At 31.6% G+C, this 16,860-nt stretch overlaps 2 protein-coding genes across 4 annotated transcripts in view; one reads left to right on the top strand and one right to left on the bottom strand.

Moving 5' to 3' along the window:
• The window catches only part of LOC133176582 (tubby protein-like), an 80,000-nt gene that overhangs the window by 21,898 nt on the left and 41,242 nt on the right, over positions 1-16,860 (top strand). Inside the window, exons 8-15 of one of the 2 annotated variants that reach the window (XM_061311694.1) lie at positions 211-506; positions 838-1,041; positions 1,326-1,438; positions 1,836-1,935; positions 2,227-2,325; positions 3,096-3,183; positions 3,465-3,548; positions 3,954-4,515. In XM_061311694.1, coding sequence (XP_061167678.1) covers positions 211-506; positions 838-1,041; positions 1,326-1,438; positions 1,836-1,935; positions 2,227-2,325; positions 3,096-3,183; positions 3,465-3,548; positions 3,954-4,087 — 1,118 coding nt within the window. In that variant the 3' untranslated portion in view covers positions 4,088-4,515. Of the gene's footprint in view, positions 1-210; positions 507-837; positions 1,042-1,325; positions 1,439-1,835; positions 1,936-2,226; positions 2,326-3,095; positions 3,184-3,464; positions 3,549-3,953; positions 4,516-16,860 lie in introns of those variants that run through there. The other variant, XM_061311695.1, reaches the window with a different exon arrangement.
• On the bottom strand, positions 11,937-14,023 carry LOC133176583 (tripartite motif-containing protein 2-like). Of its 2 annotated transcripts, XM_061311697.1 has the most exons (2): positions 12,749-14,023; positions 11,937-12,697 (listed from the first exon to the last, which is right to left on the bottom strand). In XM_061311697.1, exons 1-2 carry the CDS (start codon positions 14,021-14,023, stop codon positions 12,257-12,259), a joined length of 1,716 nt encoding a protein of 571 aa, XP_061167681.1. In that variant the 3' UTR covers positions 11,937-12,256. The 2 variants fall into 2 exon arrangements, with proteins under 2 accessions (XP_061167681.1, XP_061167680.1); XM_061311696.1 differs by having other exon boundaries at positions 11,937-14,023.

Raw genomic sequence — 16,860 nt, 5'->3', positions numbered from 1 at the left:
GTTTGATTGATTTTTTTTTAATATTAAGAATTATTGATTTTTCATCTTCCACATGTGCAAAATATCTTTATTAAAATAAAGTGGGTACTGTTCATACAAAATTTCAAATTAAGGACAAAATAGTTGGATGGAAAAACTTTTTTTTTTAAATTAAATTGTCCATATATCTTAGATTCCATTCTTTAACAATAGGGTAATTTTTATTTTCAGAAAACTCGAACAAACCTAGCAAAGGCCAGAAGCCGAAAAACAAAAAAGCTGCCCCTAATAGGCCTCCGGCACCCCCCAATACGGGCGGTGATCGTTCTGGAGGGCGGTCCCCAATACCCCCAGCAGCTCAGCAGAAACAGAGACAGAAACCCAGCAGCCAACCTGTACAGGGATTCCAACAACCAGACGTGGAGGAAGACGAAGACGACGGGGTGGATGAGACTAGTGCCCCCGTAGTACCCACCAAGTCCCCCAGCAGTAAAAATCTCAAAAAAATGGCTGCCTACAACAATGATGTGAGTCTTTTGAAGTATTTTAGCAGTCACATGATGTTGTTGGTTTAGTACAACTGTTTTAGGGATCATGCATAGTATCATATTTTGCTATTCATGAGTAAATTAAAAGTCTATAGCTTGCAGTTAGGGAGGTATACAGTAGTGTTCGTCATGAAATTTTTGTTTAAAAATTTATATGTATATAGGATAAACAAATTTGTCAATCAGTACATCAGCAAGTGTTTGATTTTAATATTTTCTGAATTATTTTACAAATGCGCAATATATGTCATGAAATTTTTTGGTAATTTTGAATACTGACCAAGGTTTGATATCAATTTTTTTTCCCCAGAATGATGAGCAAGAGGAGGCAGTAGAAGGTGCCGAGGGTCGAGACTACTCACCCGAGCTCACTGAAAACCTGGACGATTTTGTGCTCAGGCCAGCCCCTCAAGGTCATGTAATGAAATGTCGGATCACACGAGACAAAAAAGGTGTGGATCGAGGAATTTATCCAACATACTTTCTCCATTTAGAGAAAGATGATGGCAAAAAGGTTGGTGGTTACCAGATAATTTTGGGTTTGTTTTTCACAAATATGGCAATAAAATTTTACTGCAACAGAATGTCTTCTATACTAGGGTAAATCCATTATTTTATAATTAAGGGTATACATATCTCTTATGTGAATTTTAATTAGAAAGGTTAGCATGATCACAAATCAATACAGCTAGTGAGCAGTGTTTTCTTCTGTATAAACTGTTGAGTTTGTATTTATAGGTACTTAAATCTCCTTTGATATCTTTCTACATGTGTATCCACTGTTTTTTTTTTTTTTAGGTATTTTTACTGGCTGGTAGAAAGAGGAAGAAGAGTAAAACATCAAACTACCTGATATCCACGGATCCTACAGATCTGTCCAGGGGAGGCGAGGCCTATGTAGGCAAACTCAGGTAATACTTACCTCCCTTATCGGAAATCGTAAAAGTTTTATAGATTGTTGAATATATAGAAAATCACTTTTAATCTGCAAGAACTAATATTTTTTTGTAATTACACAAGGCTGTCTGCTAGTGAAAATGTCATTCTAGAGTACTTTTGTGTTTTTAAAGATGATAAAAAAAATTTCCTTGTTATAAATACTACAGAACCATGCTGCTAATGTAAGGTGTCACAAAAATTTGTCAATCTGTAGCAATTGCTTTCACATAAATTTCTGTCATGAGCAAAAGAAAAAAAAATTATGCATGTTGTTATTATTGTATGAATTATTTTTTGTAATGTATCACTTTGCAGTGTCCCAATATAAGTGATTGGCCAAGATTTTAATTCCTCTTTGTATTTTTGTAGGGCCAACTTATTAGGGACCCAGTTCACTTTGTTTGACAATGGTGACAACCCAAAAAGCAATTATGAAAATGCTAGAAAAGAATTAGTTGGAATTATTTATGTAAGTATTAAATGAAGATTTTATTATTTATATTGATCAAATAATGTATCATGGATGTACAGTGAATTTAATTATTATTTACCAATTATTACCATATTACCAATATTTAAACAATGTTTATTTACATTTTAATAAAATCTTCACTTGGCTATTGAATATTTTGGTGTGTATGTTTATATGTGTGTGTGTGGTGGTGGTGGTGGGGGGGGAGGGGGGTAAGAGATTGTTATTATTCTAGAGAATTATTTAATTGCTTATTTGATATGACTATTCCTGACTCATTTTTTGCAGGAAACAAATGTCTTAGGTTTTAAAGGACCAAGAAAAATGACCATTATTATTCCTGGGATGAATTTGGATCATGAACGAGTAGACATCAAGCCAAGATCTGTAAGTTGATCATCAACCTTTTATTCATTTATTTAAAAAAAAGTTGAATTAGTTCCTTCATTTCTTGCTAAGAAAAAGAGTGAGTCTATCCTCTGTCATACGAGTCATTAGTTCCTCCCTACCGGTGAAACTATAGGAGACTAAAGGTGTCCTCCTCATCCATCTGTGTGATTCAAAGACTCCTTCTAGATGTGCCACCAATTCATTGCTCAATGCAAAAGAAAAAATAAATAAATAAATAAAAAAACAAAATACATTTATTTGATTTCAATGCAAAAATAAAAAAAATTTAAAAAAAATTTTAAAAACTTATATTTGATTTTAAAACTTAATCTGTTGTTAAATATGCAACACATGGAAGCAATATAGAGAAGAAAGAAGGGAGATAAAAGAAAACTAAATTTTTTGTTTTGCTTCTCTATAATCACTTTTTTGTAAAGTTTTGCAAATCGGATCTAGCTGGTTTTCAATGAAGCAAATAATCAAACTGGTAGTGTTATTTAGATCATACATAAATGCTGTTTGGAAATTTATTGACCAGTCAGACTGTGTCAAAATACAATAAAACACTTATAATGAAGTGCCAGGGATGGACAATTTTTCATCGTTATAAACGAAATTTGTTATATCTGTAAAGTTCACAATATCTTTGAATGATGACCACTTCGGTGTAAGGGTCAATTCATTATAAGCTTATTTACTATAAGCTTGTTTTACTTTACCACAGATGAGGTTCAGATTTGGATGAATATTGATTTGTTGTTTTGCAGGACAATGATGGCTTGATTGACAGATACAAGAGGAAAAATATGGAGAACATATTGGAACTCCACAACAAGACCCCCGTCTGGAATGATGGTATGTTGTCAGAATGAAATTAAGTCGGCTCAGTAGTGGAATACACTTATTACAACAAATCATTATCAATTGAATTGCAATTACTAGAATATTATTGATTTAAGATTTTGAAATGGAAAATATCAGTTACTGATTGACTTGTATCTGAACTTCTTATGGAACAGTTGTAGATGTGTATAGGTTACTTGTTCACTGCTAAATTTCCCTGTCCTCTTATGAACAGAATTCATCAAAGTATTAGAGTAACAACAGTGTAAATGATTTTGTATTCTTTGTTGTAGAGACTCAATCATATGTGCTAAATTTCCATGGACGAGTCACTCAGGCTTCTGTAAAGAATTTCCAAATTGTGCATGACAATGATGGTAAGAATTAGGTTGCTTAAGCCAGCAAATTTACTTAACTTTTCATTCAGCATGATTGAAATGATTTCAGGAGGAATTATTTGTGTTATGTATTTGTTAGAGTAACTGTTTCAAAATAAAAAAAAAATTTTGTATGAATATTGTATAGGAAAAAATTCAATCAGGGTTAAATTTTGATTTATATATATCCAACGGTGATTTCATAGGAGTTTTATTATGATATTTTCATATCATTAATGATTGTGGTAGTGTTCCTGAGTAAATATTTTTGAAGGGGATATAATGTAGAATTTTATTCATTAAAAAAAAAACAAATTTTATTTTGTCACAAATATTTCTACCAAGAAATAAATCAGCAAATATTTCTACCAAGAAATAAATCAGCAACTCTTTTCTTGCTTTCAGTTGAATATATTGTGATGCAGTTTGGCCGAGTGGCGGAAGACGTGTTTACCATGGATTTTAATTACCCTCTTTGTGCTGTTCAAGCTTTTGGAATAGCACTGAGTAGTTTTGACAGTAAACTAGCCTGTGAATAACCCCTACCCCCATATCTCTACCCCACCCACCATCATCTGAATCACAGCTCAATCCAATCTCATAAATTTTTTTATCTGTGCAGATAAATGTAGTGTTTCTTTGCTTCTTGTGTGAAAGTGATTAATTATGACTTGGTTATGAAATTGCACTTAAAAAAAACAATGGGTCCACATATTATATTTATCATTAGTTGTAAAATGAATTCATTTATTTAAAGATTAAAATTTTACATGGCAGGAATACATTAGAAAGTTTTATTATTATTCTGGCTCGGAAATCTGCATGCACATTTTACTGTGTTCAATCTCATCTTCATTTTGTGTTCATTTTTTTTTTTTAATTTTTTAGAAAAATAAGTAGTGGACATTTTTTTTACTAGTTCCAGAGTATACAACTTGCTAGAGTATTGTTAAATTGGGAGGAAAAAAGTCATTGAAAAATCATACAATTTGTTTTTTAAATTCTTAATTTTATTTGAAAAACAGTTGTTTTAGGTCATTCTTTGTGGTTTGAATTTTCATTCAAAATATTACAATATTGTAGATCAATTTATTTATATCGGACTCATTTTTCCCTTGTGCTATTCCGAACAATTGAAGTGGACTACATAAAACCAAGAACAGATCATTCCTTCTGTGTAACATGATTGAAATATTTTCTTCATAAGTAGATGACCAGGGAATTCCAGGTTTTGTTAGAATTTGAGCTTGTAGTGTTTTCTCTAAGAGAATTGACATTATATTGGAAAATATTTGAAATATTTTTAATGTGATGATTTGTTTGTTAGATTATTTTAACAAGTGTGAACGAAACACGTTTTCATTGTATGAGTGAAAAATATCATATGACCATCCTTCAATATGATAATCAAGGTCACAATCGAATTGATTGAAATATGAATATTCATGCTGTGTTTTTGCTTAAATGTAGGTGTTGTGATTTGATTTTGTATATCACATGTTTCTAAGTACTATTGTGACATTTTTTTCCGTCCATATGCATATCACATGGGCATTTTAGTAAACCCCCCTCCCCTTTTTACGGTTGTCCCATGACATGAAATAAACGTGAGGCAACATAAACTTTTTCCCCGTTAGTCTTGAAAATCCCAGTTTGTTGTATTTTATATTGTGGTTGTGATAAATAGAGAAAAAAAACAACACCCAACATATATAACATTATATTTTAGTGATTTTTTTATAACAAAAAATATTTGTATACGACTTGTTGTTATGGTGTTGGCTTTGCCAATTGTGCAATCTTTCTCCTCTCTCTCTCTCTCTCTCTGCCCCATACACTCACATCAATAAAATTGCACTAGCAAGAAAAAAACATTTGCCATATCTGTTAATATTATGGCTGAATTAAACTCGAGTTATGAGGCTTAGGCACCCTTGTAAAGTTAAATGCTGATGTAACAGTAGTTTATTATTGGGAGGGGAAATTTTATCAGTAGAGTGTCAGTAGAGACAGAACAGAGTGATGTCCCTTTACCGTTGTGTTTCAGGTTATATCACTGTTATTCTTGCACAAACTTGAACTTCCTAATTAACCATTCTGGCCAAAGTTTTCTGATTAAAACGTGTTAGATAAAATCTGTATATTTTCATCAGAAAAAGATTATTGAAGAGAATTTACATTGATAAAATTTCCCAGATTATTTTTACCTGTGTATTGCTTTCTTACCTAGTTGTGATATGTACAGTATTAGTGTGAAATAATTTATTTGTTAATATTTGGGGATAAAGTGCTATAATATTTTTGAAATACGTATTGAGTTAACAGCTAGTAAATATGTTGATTTGAAGCATTTTTAAAAATGTTAACTAATCTTTAAAAATTTAATTTAGCTTTAAATGGCATATTAAGCTAAAAAATACAATCTTTAAAGTCTGCTCTCAATCATTTTAATTTTTATTAAATTGAATGAAAATTTGTGGTTGTTGTAAAAGCAAATATAATATATACACGCATTCTTTGTAAAATGTGTATTAATATTTGAATAGGAATTAAGATTTGGTAAATAAAACATTGAGTGGAATTCTGAGGCATTGCAAAGAGTTATTCCCCTTTCCCAGTGATTTGTTATTTTCTTATTTTTGTTAGCTTTTGCTTTATTGCCTGCCAAATTAAAAAGAAAAACGGGATTCAACCTTTACAGAGTATTATCTGTATTGTATTTAAAATGATAAATTTTGTACCAACTTGATAATTCAGAACTTTTAACTTTAAAGTTTTGTATAATTTGCCAGGAATTAAGTTATGCTGAGTCATTGTACATTGTTAGGCTTGAGTTTGTTATCTTATTTAGTTTTGAAGTACATGTATATAAGCAAAATATCCAAATAATCCATAACAGATGGGAGGATTTTTTTTTTTGTAACTTCAAATTTACAAATTTTTTAATCCAAAAATATTAAGCCGTAAAGATGAAACAATTGCTTTAACAGTGTTTCAGTGAAACTCTTCTTTGGGCAAAATTTAAGTATCATGTATATTTGTGATCTTTTTTATCCCATTGATTATATCCTGAAGCAAATCAGAAACAGGGAAAAGAGTTTTAATTTATTTGTTTATTATTATTTTATTATTTAATGAGTTTAGTTTTCAGTCAAATGAAGTTCAATTTTGCATTTCTCTGTAGAGAATTAAATTTCCTAGGTTGTATCCCCCCACCCTTACACCAGAAGTTGTCTGGTGTATAGTGTCGATCAAGAAAATGTCCGTCCACGTAGCTATTGATTGTACGATTATTATTTGTTTCTATTAGTTGACCATTTATTTATCATTGTCATTATATATTTCACAGTTTGTCGAAATTAAAATGTGCCACATCTATATCCTGTTTTGTTATATATGTGTGACTGGACGATCAAATTTACAAGAAATTATTTATACCAAGGAAAAAATATATTCAGTACAGCCTACTGTAAAATATTGAATTTTTTGAAAATATAATATTGGTTGTAGGTACAATGTTGGTATTTTCCTGCAATAACTTTTAAAAACAATTTTGTAACCTGAAAATAGATTTAGAATTTACACATGCAATGATAACAGAAAAAAGAAAATGTAAGTATGGAATCAGAATATGGGGGAGGGGGCAAAAAGATGTGTCCTGACCGCTCTGTAAAAAATATGTGAACAGCTCAAAAACAATTACATGTATAGAGGGTCATCGTACATAGCTTGCAGATATCAACATTTCATTTTGATGCAAGAAATGGATTTTTATTGCTAGAACTGTTTCAAAAACCCAAATCGAAATTCTAAAGTGAAGAATTTTTCTAATACATGTACATGTGTCAGACATGTCCGTTTAAACACAATAAGATCATTTCTATTCCTATTTAATCCCATACACAATTTTGATCTAATACTGTGGCCCACCATAGCTCAAAGAGGTTATAACTTAACCAAACATTAATTTAACCTACATGTGGATACTTCACTAACACTAATATGAATAATACATGTATTACCATGATGTTACGGGGAAACACTTTTTTTAAACTCAGGCCCATGAAAGAAATTGAATCCAAATAACTTTGAAATGTTCTGCATAAACAAACTGTATTTAAATATTATTTTATTCTGGACCTGCATCTCATAAAAAGAAGTCTAATTTCTTGTATATTTCAATATAAATATTAAAAGCTCTGTTTTAGCTTTTTTCCTACACCCATTCATTCGAATTGGAATCTTCACTGCCTGAGGAACATTGCTTGCGTACATATATGTTGTTATATAACTACTTGTAATCATGTCCCAGGCCAGTGTCTCTTCTGAAAAGATTTTTCCTAAAGGATGACTGCACTTAAGGACTTGCGGAATTTGCGACAAAATAAACTTTCAAAACAAGCATTTTTATTTTCATTGCAAGAATTTTCAACATCCAATCTACAACTTTATGTAATTACGTATAATAAAATTGTGTATTTACGAAGTTCGAATCTGTTTTCAAAGGCAGGGGTCATCACAATTTCTTGAATCTCCGTTCGATAATGAGGACGCCCACTTTTTTTACTGACTTTATACATAGTCAGCGCATGTTTGTCTATTGTTCTACGTTTAACAGTAGTTGTATATTTGCATAAATAATAATGTGTCAAAAGGGATTAATAGACAAACATGCGCTCATGGTTAAAAAGAGAAAAAATTGCTTCTTCTTACATTCGCTCTCTGTGTTGGAACCAAGGATTGTGACATATTGAATTTTATAATTCACGTGGTTTCTTACCTCAGGTAACTTTGTGAATACTAAATTCCGTCACGTGACTTGTAAGGTAGCATGTTTTGTGCTAACTAGGACATTGTGTTCGAACACGTTAAGTCATCTGGTATTGATGTAAAATCTGCTTTAATTACATTGACGTGCTCATATTGTTAATTTCGTTTTGAAACCTTTGTCAGAAGTGTATTTGTACCTTACAAAAAGGAGAGGGAGATTGGAAAGAGTGATCACGTTCGCTTTTCCAAACATGCCATTGTTATTTATCTAGTCTAATTTTAGACCCATTCTTACAATGTTAGCTCCACCTCTCATGCATATCTAATGTTCAATCAAGGGCAGGTAAGTGTAAATTCGCTATGTTTGGAAAGCAGTAAGGACAAAAAACATTTAATCATTTTCTTGTATCACAGTCTAAAATCATTTTAAGATTTAAATTTGGTTCCAAACTGACAGGATTCTTTCATAAACATACAAAAGTGAGATAAGATTTAGATATAAAAGCAACAGAAGCAACCGAAAAAGACCCCAAAACAGGCGTTAAGTGTGGTCATCCTTTTCCTCGGTAAATTCTATAATCTCCTCTTTGGATTTTGATATACAATTAAGATTGTTTGCTTTGATTGATTTAGAAGCTGTTCTTTATAAGTGCCAAATTTGTACCTTTACATGTCTGCAACTAATTCAAACAAATCCATGTAGTGAAGGAACTTATAATTACGTCCTGCTGAACTGTGTGTGTTTGTGTGTGTGTGTGTGTGTGTGTGTGTGTGTGGTATGTATCAGTTCAAACTATAATAATTTAACTCAATGTAGTGACAAGACAAAATCTATTTGAATATTTTAGCGGACGTACTTAAGATACTTTTTTGTAACTTGTATATTACTTATGTTACAGTAAACTGGTTTTTAGTTTATGGCAAGTCAACATTGTGCTATAGTGTTCCAAGAAATTATTGAAATTTTTGTCGTGAAACTTTTTTTTCAAAATATTTTAATACTGAAATATTTATTGTTTGAAATCATTTTTTTTTTCAAATGACAATACTTGCTCCTTTTTTTATTTGCAGGTTTCATAAATAACTTACTGTTTTCTTTGTATACTTCTGATCGATTGTTTATGTTCAAAATGAGTGCTTTTGATAAAAAAGAAAGCCTATTGTAGATGTTTATTATCGAAGAAGAGCAAAACTAGCTAGACCTCTGAAACACTGAGTATTCCATTGTCTACTATTGATTCACATAAGACAAAATATTGAAAAATAGAAAGAAATTCGGCAGAGGGAGGACTAGGAATAAAACACCATTTTCTAAACTTAGTCTGGTTCTTACTGAGCAAATATCCAAGCCTTTTTTGAACTGTGATTGTTAGTTAACTAGACCTACAAACCCTTTTCCTTAACTGAATCCTTCTTCTTTTTTAATATTTTGTACCACACAATACAAAGTAGACGGTGAAATATTCGGTGTTCCAGAAATATCACCAGATTTAACAATCCCTTACTTATACATAATTTAAATATAGTTTTTAGCTCACCTGAGCCGAAGGCTCAAGTGAGCTTTTCTGATCACATTTTGTCCGGCGTCCGTCCGTCTGTCTGTCTGTAAACTTTTCACATTTTCGACTTCTTCTCAAGAACCACTGGACCAATTTCAACCAAACTTGCCACAAAGTATCCTTAGGTGAAGGGAACCAAATTTGTTCAAATGAAGTGCCACACCCTATTTCAAGGGGAGATAATTAGGAATTAGTGAAAAAATAATGGCATCATTTAAAAATCTTCTCAAGAACCACTGGGCCGGGAAATGAAGATAAAACTTATGATGAAACATCCTCAGGTAGTGTAGATTCATGTTTGTTCAAATCATGACCCCCGGGGGTAGGATGAGGCCATAATGGGCGATTAAAGTTTTACGTAGGAATTAGGGATGTCAATTTTGTCAATAATTCATATTCCAATATTCAATGAAAGTATTCGAATATATTCGAATATTCGATAAAGTAAATAAAATCTGGTTTATTTTAAATATGCGTCATCCTACTATAATGAAAGGTTAAGCGTAGGTATACTTTTATTGGAAGTAAAATTGTATGAAGACTTTTGTAGTTGTACAATAAGAAATTCCATTTGATATTTGTCAATGTTTGAAATAAATAATTGTCTTCTATTGATTCGTCTTACCAAAGGCAAGATAGTCGTAACGGTATACTGTTCAGATTTCAGTGAGTATAATAAATTACAATTATCTGCCTAATAAGAGATATGATTACTAGTATAATCAATGATACGATGTTTTTAAAATATAAACAAATATTTCCAAAGACAATTTTCCTAAGTAATTAAGTAATTTCCCGATAAAGAATATAAAATTCAGGATTATGTACAACCTAAGATATAATCATTTATTCTGAAATTGAGCCCTTTACAATATTAATGACAGTCTAATTCTATTGGACATTCATTTGAATGATCAATTAAAATTTATTTTGATAAGTATACATTGTACAATTCTTCAACACCTTACTCAAAACAAAATACTTGAAATTTAGTAAATCTATAAGATAAGAAAGTAGTGAAAGAAATCAGGCGATCGAAATTGATCGCTAGTAAATTAATCAGGGATAATTCCAGCACTATTCTAATCAAAATTTATTAATTACAGTACTTCTTTTTATGAAATCTGAAAAACACCAAATATTCGAATCTTAAATTCATATTCGAATACCAACTCATCGAATGAATATTCGAAAGTTCTAATATTCGTTGCAAACCCTAGTAGGAATACATAGGAAAATTCTTGAAAACTCTTCTACTCAAGAACAGCAAAGCCATGATTAGTCATATTTATATGGAAGCATCCTCAGGTAGTGTAGATTCAAGTTTATTCAAATAATGACCCCCAGGGGTAGGGTGGGGCCAGAACGGGCGATCAAAGTTTAGCAAAGGAATACATAGGAAAATTCTTAAAAACTGTTCTTCTCAAGAAGAGCAAAGCCATGATTGGTCATATTTATATGGAAGCATCCTTAGGTAGTGTAGATTCAAGTTTGTTCAAATCATGACCCCTGGGGGTAGGTTGGAGCCACAATGGGGGATCAAAGTTTTACATAGGGATATGTAGAAAAAAAATTTTCTCAAGAATAGAAAAGTCATGATTAGTCATATTATTATGAAGGCATCCTCAGGTAGTGTAGAATCAAATTTGTTTAAATGAGGGCTCCTGGGGGTAGGGTAGGGCCACAATGGGGGATATAATTTTTACAAATGAATATATAGGAAAAAACCTGCTGCTCAAGAACAGCAAAGCCATTTGTTATATTGATATGGAAGCATCATCAGGTAGTTTAAAAATTAAGCCTCCACCCATGTTAACATTTCAATACTATTTTTGCTTTTTTCCTAGCCAGTGTGCTCAGGTGAGCGATGTGGCCCATGGGCCTCTTTTTTTTCTATAGCAGTAATTTTGAACATCAACAGACAACAAGAACTACATTAAATTAATGGGAGGCTATCCATGAAAACTGAGAGTACGGGGTATTGTCATTAAATAAAATAGTTACATTAAATTATATTGTATGTTATCAATCCAACATTTTAGATAAATGTACACTGTTTCATTAAAAAATTCTCAATAATTTCTTGGAACACTATATGTTGATTTCATTCACATTCGGCAAAATATGTAGTTTAATATAATTTTACATTATACGTGTTTTACGTAAATTTATGTGATTCTAAGCAATTAACAAAAATAAGTGCCTAGTGCGCACCATAATATTGACCTGGTTACTTTAATTTTGACACATCAATATGCCGTGTAAAATAATGATAAAACAATTAAGAATCACTTTTTGTGATAATTGAATATAAAGTAACAAAACTGATGAGTAAATGCATATTTTGATTTGCAGTGTTTATGACAGAATAAGAAATAATCACTGGAGATACTTGTACACAGTCAGTGTGTTGTTTACTTGTCCCACATAAAGATTGTTCTCTTCATCCACACACACACTACAGGGACGATATACCCCTTGTTGTTGTGTGAGTAATAGAGACAAGATTTGACCGTCCTGATCAAGGATGTGAACAGTGTTACTATGAAAGAATCCATCACACACCAGGATGTGACCGAGGACATCAGTGCAGATTCCGTAGGGAAGGAACTCTGACTCCTGACCTGTGTAGGAGAACCTGTGTTGTCCTGATTTATTCACCACCACTACTGCTCTTATATCAAAGTCTGATGTACAGATATCTCCATTGATGTTTTCTGTGATGTAATGTGGTAGGTTATACAATTTCTGTCCTTTGTTATCCCTCTGTATGTTCTGTAGTTCTTTTCCTGTCTTATTGTACCTGGTGATTTTACTTTTCTCTTTTTTCTTCCCCTTTTTAAACAGTCCTTTAGCCTCTCTAACCCTCACCATCCCCACCAGTATGTCCCCATTAATGTGGGAGGAGTGTATGCTGAGTGGTTCCCAGTCTTCAGTTTTAATGAATTCAGTGATATTATTATCCTGTGTTATCCTATAGATGATTTTCGTGTCTTGGTCAGTAAATATGAGATCCCCATCTTGTGTGACTGTGTGATAACCTTCATCCCCACCACTGGTTTCTATCTTCTGTATCTCGTTCCCCTGTAGATCTGTTTGGACAAGATTACCATTACTGTCACTGATCCATAGTCTGTCTGATTGATCTAGTGATATATGGTATACATCATCAACACCTGGTACATTGAACTCCCTGACCTTGGTGACAGAGGCAGATAGAGATATTGTTTGTTTCTTGTCAGATTTCTCTCTGTCTTCTTCCTTCTGTTCTTGAGTCGATTTCATTGTTGTATTGTGGACATTTTCAAAGGGCCTTATTTCTCTCTTTTCTGCCTTAGTGTTGGGGACATGTATTTCACCAAGTAATTTGGTAACATCAAATTTGCTGTATTGACCAGCAGTAAATCCTGGTGTGACTGGTTTTATTATCTCTGGTATGGATTGGATCTTTGGCTTCTTCTCAGACATTAATTTCTGGGGTTCTGTAGAGGACAGGCATCCGTGGAGCTCTTTGACAAGGTTATTAAGATAAGTGATGTAATCATCCAATGTCTTGTCTTGGGTGTTTAGATCATCCAACAGTGAATGCTCTATCTGGTCTAGCTGCTTCATATTCTCAGATACGACTGTGTCTACCAGACTTTTCAGGGACTCGCCTTCAGTCTTCATGGATGTTCTGATGTTGTCCATAATGTGTCTGATATCTGAGGAGTCTTTTTTGATTTCTCTTTGTAAATCTTGTGATGTGGGGAGAAAGTATTCATGGATTTTTCTAATTTCTTCTTGAAAGACTGCACATTTTTCTGCATAAATAGTTTCAAGATCAGTAAATATATGCCCCCGATGGTCTCCCTGTGTGGCACATTTGGAACATACTGAAACTTGGCATTCTTCACAGAGCATGTCGATATCTTTATTGGGGTGGATCTTGCATTTCTCCACAGGAAATTGTCTTTTACGTTGCTGGTAAAGGACCACCTCATGGTCCTTATTTACTGGACTTTTCAGATGTTCTTCGCTGCATTGTTTGCACAATCTTTGATGACAAACGTTGCAATAGAACTCAAAGTTTCTTTCACATTCTTCAATGTCACATTCTAAAAAGTGTTGGGCATTGTGGGGTTTATCCATTTTAGATAATGCCATCTGAAAATGGATACATTATTGTATATATAAACATAAATCCAAGCATGACATAAACTTATAACTGCTTCATAATTCATAAAAATGGGCCCAGTAACGGTTTTTTATATATATACTTACAGCATTTAGGAATTGTATATTTATAGATGAACTTTGGAATGGAAGAATGCGCACTCGGATTACCTCGGCCGATTCCATCTAAGTAAGATGTAGGGTACCGAAGCCGAGGTTTGCCGAATGAAGAGTGCGATAGCAGTAATTTACTTCCTGGTTGGAGATAAATATAGATACAAAGGACCCGGACTACTATTAGTTTGTAGCTTTTTTCTTCCAAAATATTTTTTGGCGGAATGTCAGTAAAAATATAACCATGTCAGAAAAGTAAATTAAAAGCATGTTTTCCTTTCCACAACTGAAAGTACATAATATTTTTATCTTAAAAATTATCAGTTTAAAGCTTTAAAAAAATGTGTTTCCGAAAAATTAAAAGTCCATGAATACGGTACAGCAAAGAACGAATGTGATCGTCGCAATGCTACGTATGAATGACATACATGTAATATGTCTGCTTCAGCTAAAGATTTCAAATTATGCGTGACTTTCAAATTATATGTTTGATTTTTTATTGGATTTTCAAACCATGCACTACAAATTGTCTGTTAAAATCGATGATACCAGTTATATTTGATATATATATATTAGGGATGGCAATTTCTAATCGGTTAACCAGTTACTCGGTCGGAACGATGGTAATCGGTTAGGAAATCTGTAATCGGTTAGTCGGAAAGAAATAAAATTTGTGTCAATTTGAACACAGTTTCCAAAAAATTCAATAAAAACACCACAATATATCTGAGACTTTAGTTTTTTCACCTGTCTATTTAAGCTGATTGGGAGATAATTAATAATTAAGCCTCTCCGGATTGACATCGCAGGGATAATTGATCAGTTTTCGAGATGTTAATTGCTACATAAACACATGTCATTACCCAGTCTGTCCCGTGTTTCTTTAATGATTTTAATTAAATGATCGTTGAGTATTTTGAACTGATTTAAATGTGTTTTACCTCTTCTTTCCTATGAAATTACCAATCTAATTATTTTATAAAACAAACATTGTAAATTAGTTCAAACTTAATAGTTAATTTTGAGTATTAAGACAATGCAGAATGAGCTCACAAGACATCTCTTCTTATTTTAATGAATCTGAGACTTCAAGCATGTTGCATGAGTATTTTAAAACCACCTATGACGTATTTTTTGTTTTTCCTATTAAAATTGAAATAAAATATAAATAGTGTACTGATCAAATATAAACAGAATATTTCTACATGTAACATCTTTAGAGCTTTGTTTATTTGAATATAGAGCTTACAAGGATGAAATATGTCGAGAATTTTCGATACGATTAACCGATTAATCGGTCGGAACGTCTTGCGGTTAACCGATTGGCAATTATGTATTCGATTGCCATCCATAATATATATATATATATATATATATATATATATATATATATATATATATATATATATATATATATATATATATATATATATATATATATATATATATATATATATATATATATATATATATATATATATATATATATATTAATTGAATTCAAAAATTGAAATAATTCAAGCCCATTGTACACTGACTATAGATTCATCTAGGTGCGCCAGTTTATATTAGTTTATTAGTTTCTTTTTGGTTCTTATTCAGCATCATAGAGATCACAGTAACATAATATAACATTGACATAGATGCATGCGCAGACTATATAACATAAATATATATAAATTGTGTTTACTACTTTAAATTTAGATATGAATAACCATGAGGTTTGACTCTCTCGTTTACAACGTTAATAAAAAGAAAAAAAAAACCCAGTAAGCCTACGTTTTTTTAGAAGAGACACAATTCATTAAACTTGATTATATTTGGTCTAAACATATAATTTATAATTTGAGAATATACAATTTTCTTATTTTCTTTCATCTTTTAACTTTTTACAACATAAAATATTTTGAAATTCGTCACCTATATCTTTTTTTTCTTTCAGTACCTTCCCATCTTACTGTTTCAATTGGTAGTTTATGATTTGAAGTTCTGAATCTAGCTAGAATTTGTTTCTTATGATTACTTAAAATACAATCTACATAAAATTGACGTCCAAAATTAAAATTCGTGAATAGATTATATGGCATGCTTTAGAAAAATTATTGCAATTTTATTCCCAATTTTGTTGAAAGTGATCTAACTAATAATATTTGTTTTTAACTTTCAATTACTATTGAGTAATTGTTTCTGATTATATATAATATTATAATATCCACATTCGTCTACAATTGATTTCAGATTCTTCAACCATTTAGGTTTATTACTATTGTCAAATTTATTGCATAGTAATTTATACATTATACAGCAATATTTTGATTGTTTTCCATATAATTGTTTTTAACAATATGCAATAATTCTTGTTTTGATATGTACAATTAAAGGTACTCTCCCCAATTCACCATAAATCATAAAATTTGGAGAACTTGGTTTTAGTTTACAGAATTTAAGATGTACTCTCCTTATAATTTCAACATTACCATAACCCCATACCCCACAGTCATATAACAGAATTAGAACACTAACGTATCAAACAAATACAATTGATCATCAAGAGAAATGTGTAATTGGTTACTTTTTTCAAAAATACCATACATAGCTTAAATCGCTCGTTTTACAGCACACCAGTCTGTTTTGTCTTAATAAATGAATCAGGTTTTTTTAAGGTTACATTGGTTACATCTATATTCCTTTGGTGGCAGTCAGTTACAATGATA

This window comes from Saccostrea echinata, unplaced genomic scaffold, assembly GCF_033153115.1.
Source record: "Saccostrea echinata isolate AGI-Se365-2 ecotype Australia unplaced genomic scaffold, CSIRO_AGI_Sech_v1 ptg000077l, whole genome shotgun sequence".
In the NCBI taxonomy this organism is placed as follows: domain Eukaryota; kingdom Metazoa; phylum Mollusca; class Bivalvia; order Ostreida; family Ostreidae; genus Saccostrea; species Saccostrea echinata.
The sequence above is the reverse complement of the archived record's forward strand: the minus strand, read 5'-3'. Positions and strand labels throughout refer to the sequence as shown.

Excerpts from the sequence above, each read along its gene's own strand:
- LOC133176583 (XM_061311696.1), bottom strand. The coding sequence starts at position 14,023 with ATGGCATTATCTAAAATGGATAAACCCCACAATGCCCAACACTTTTTA.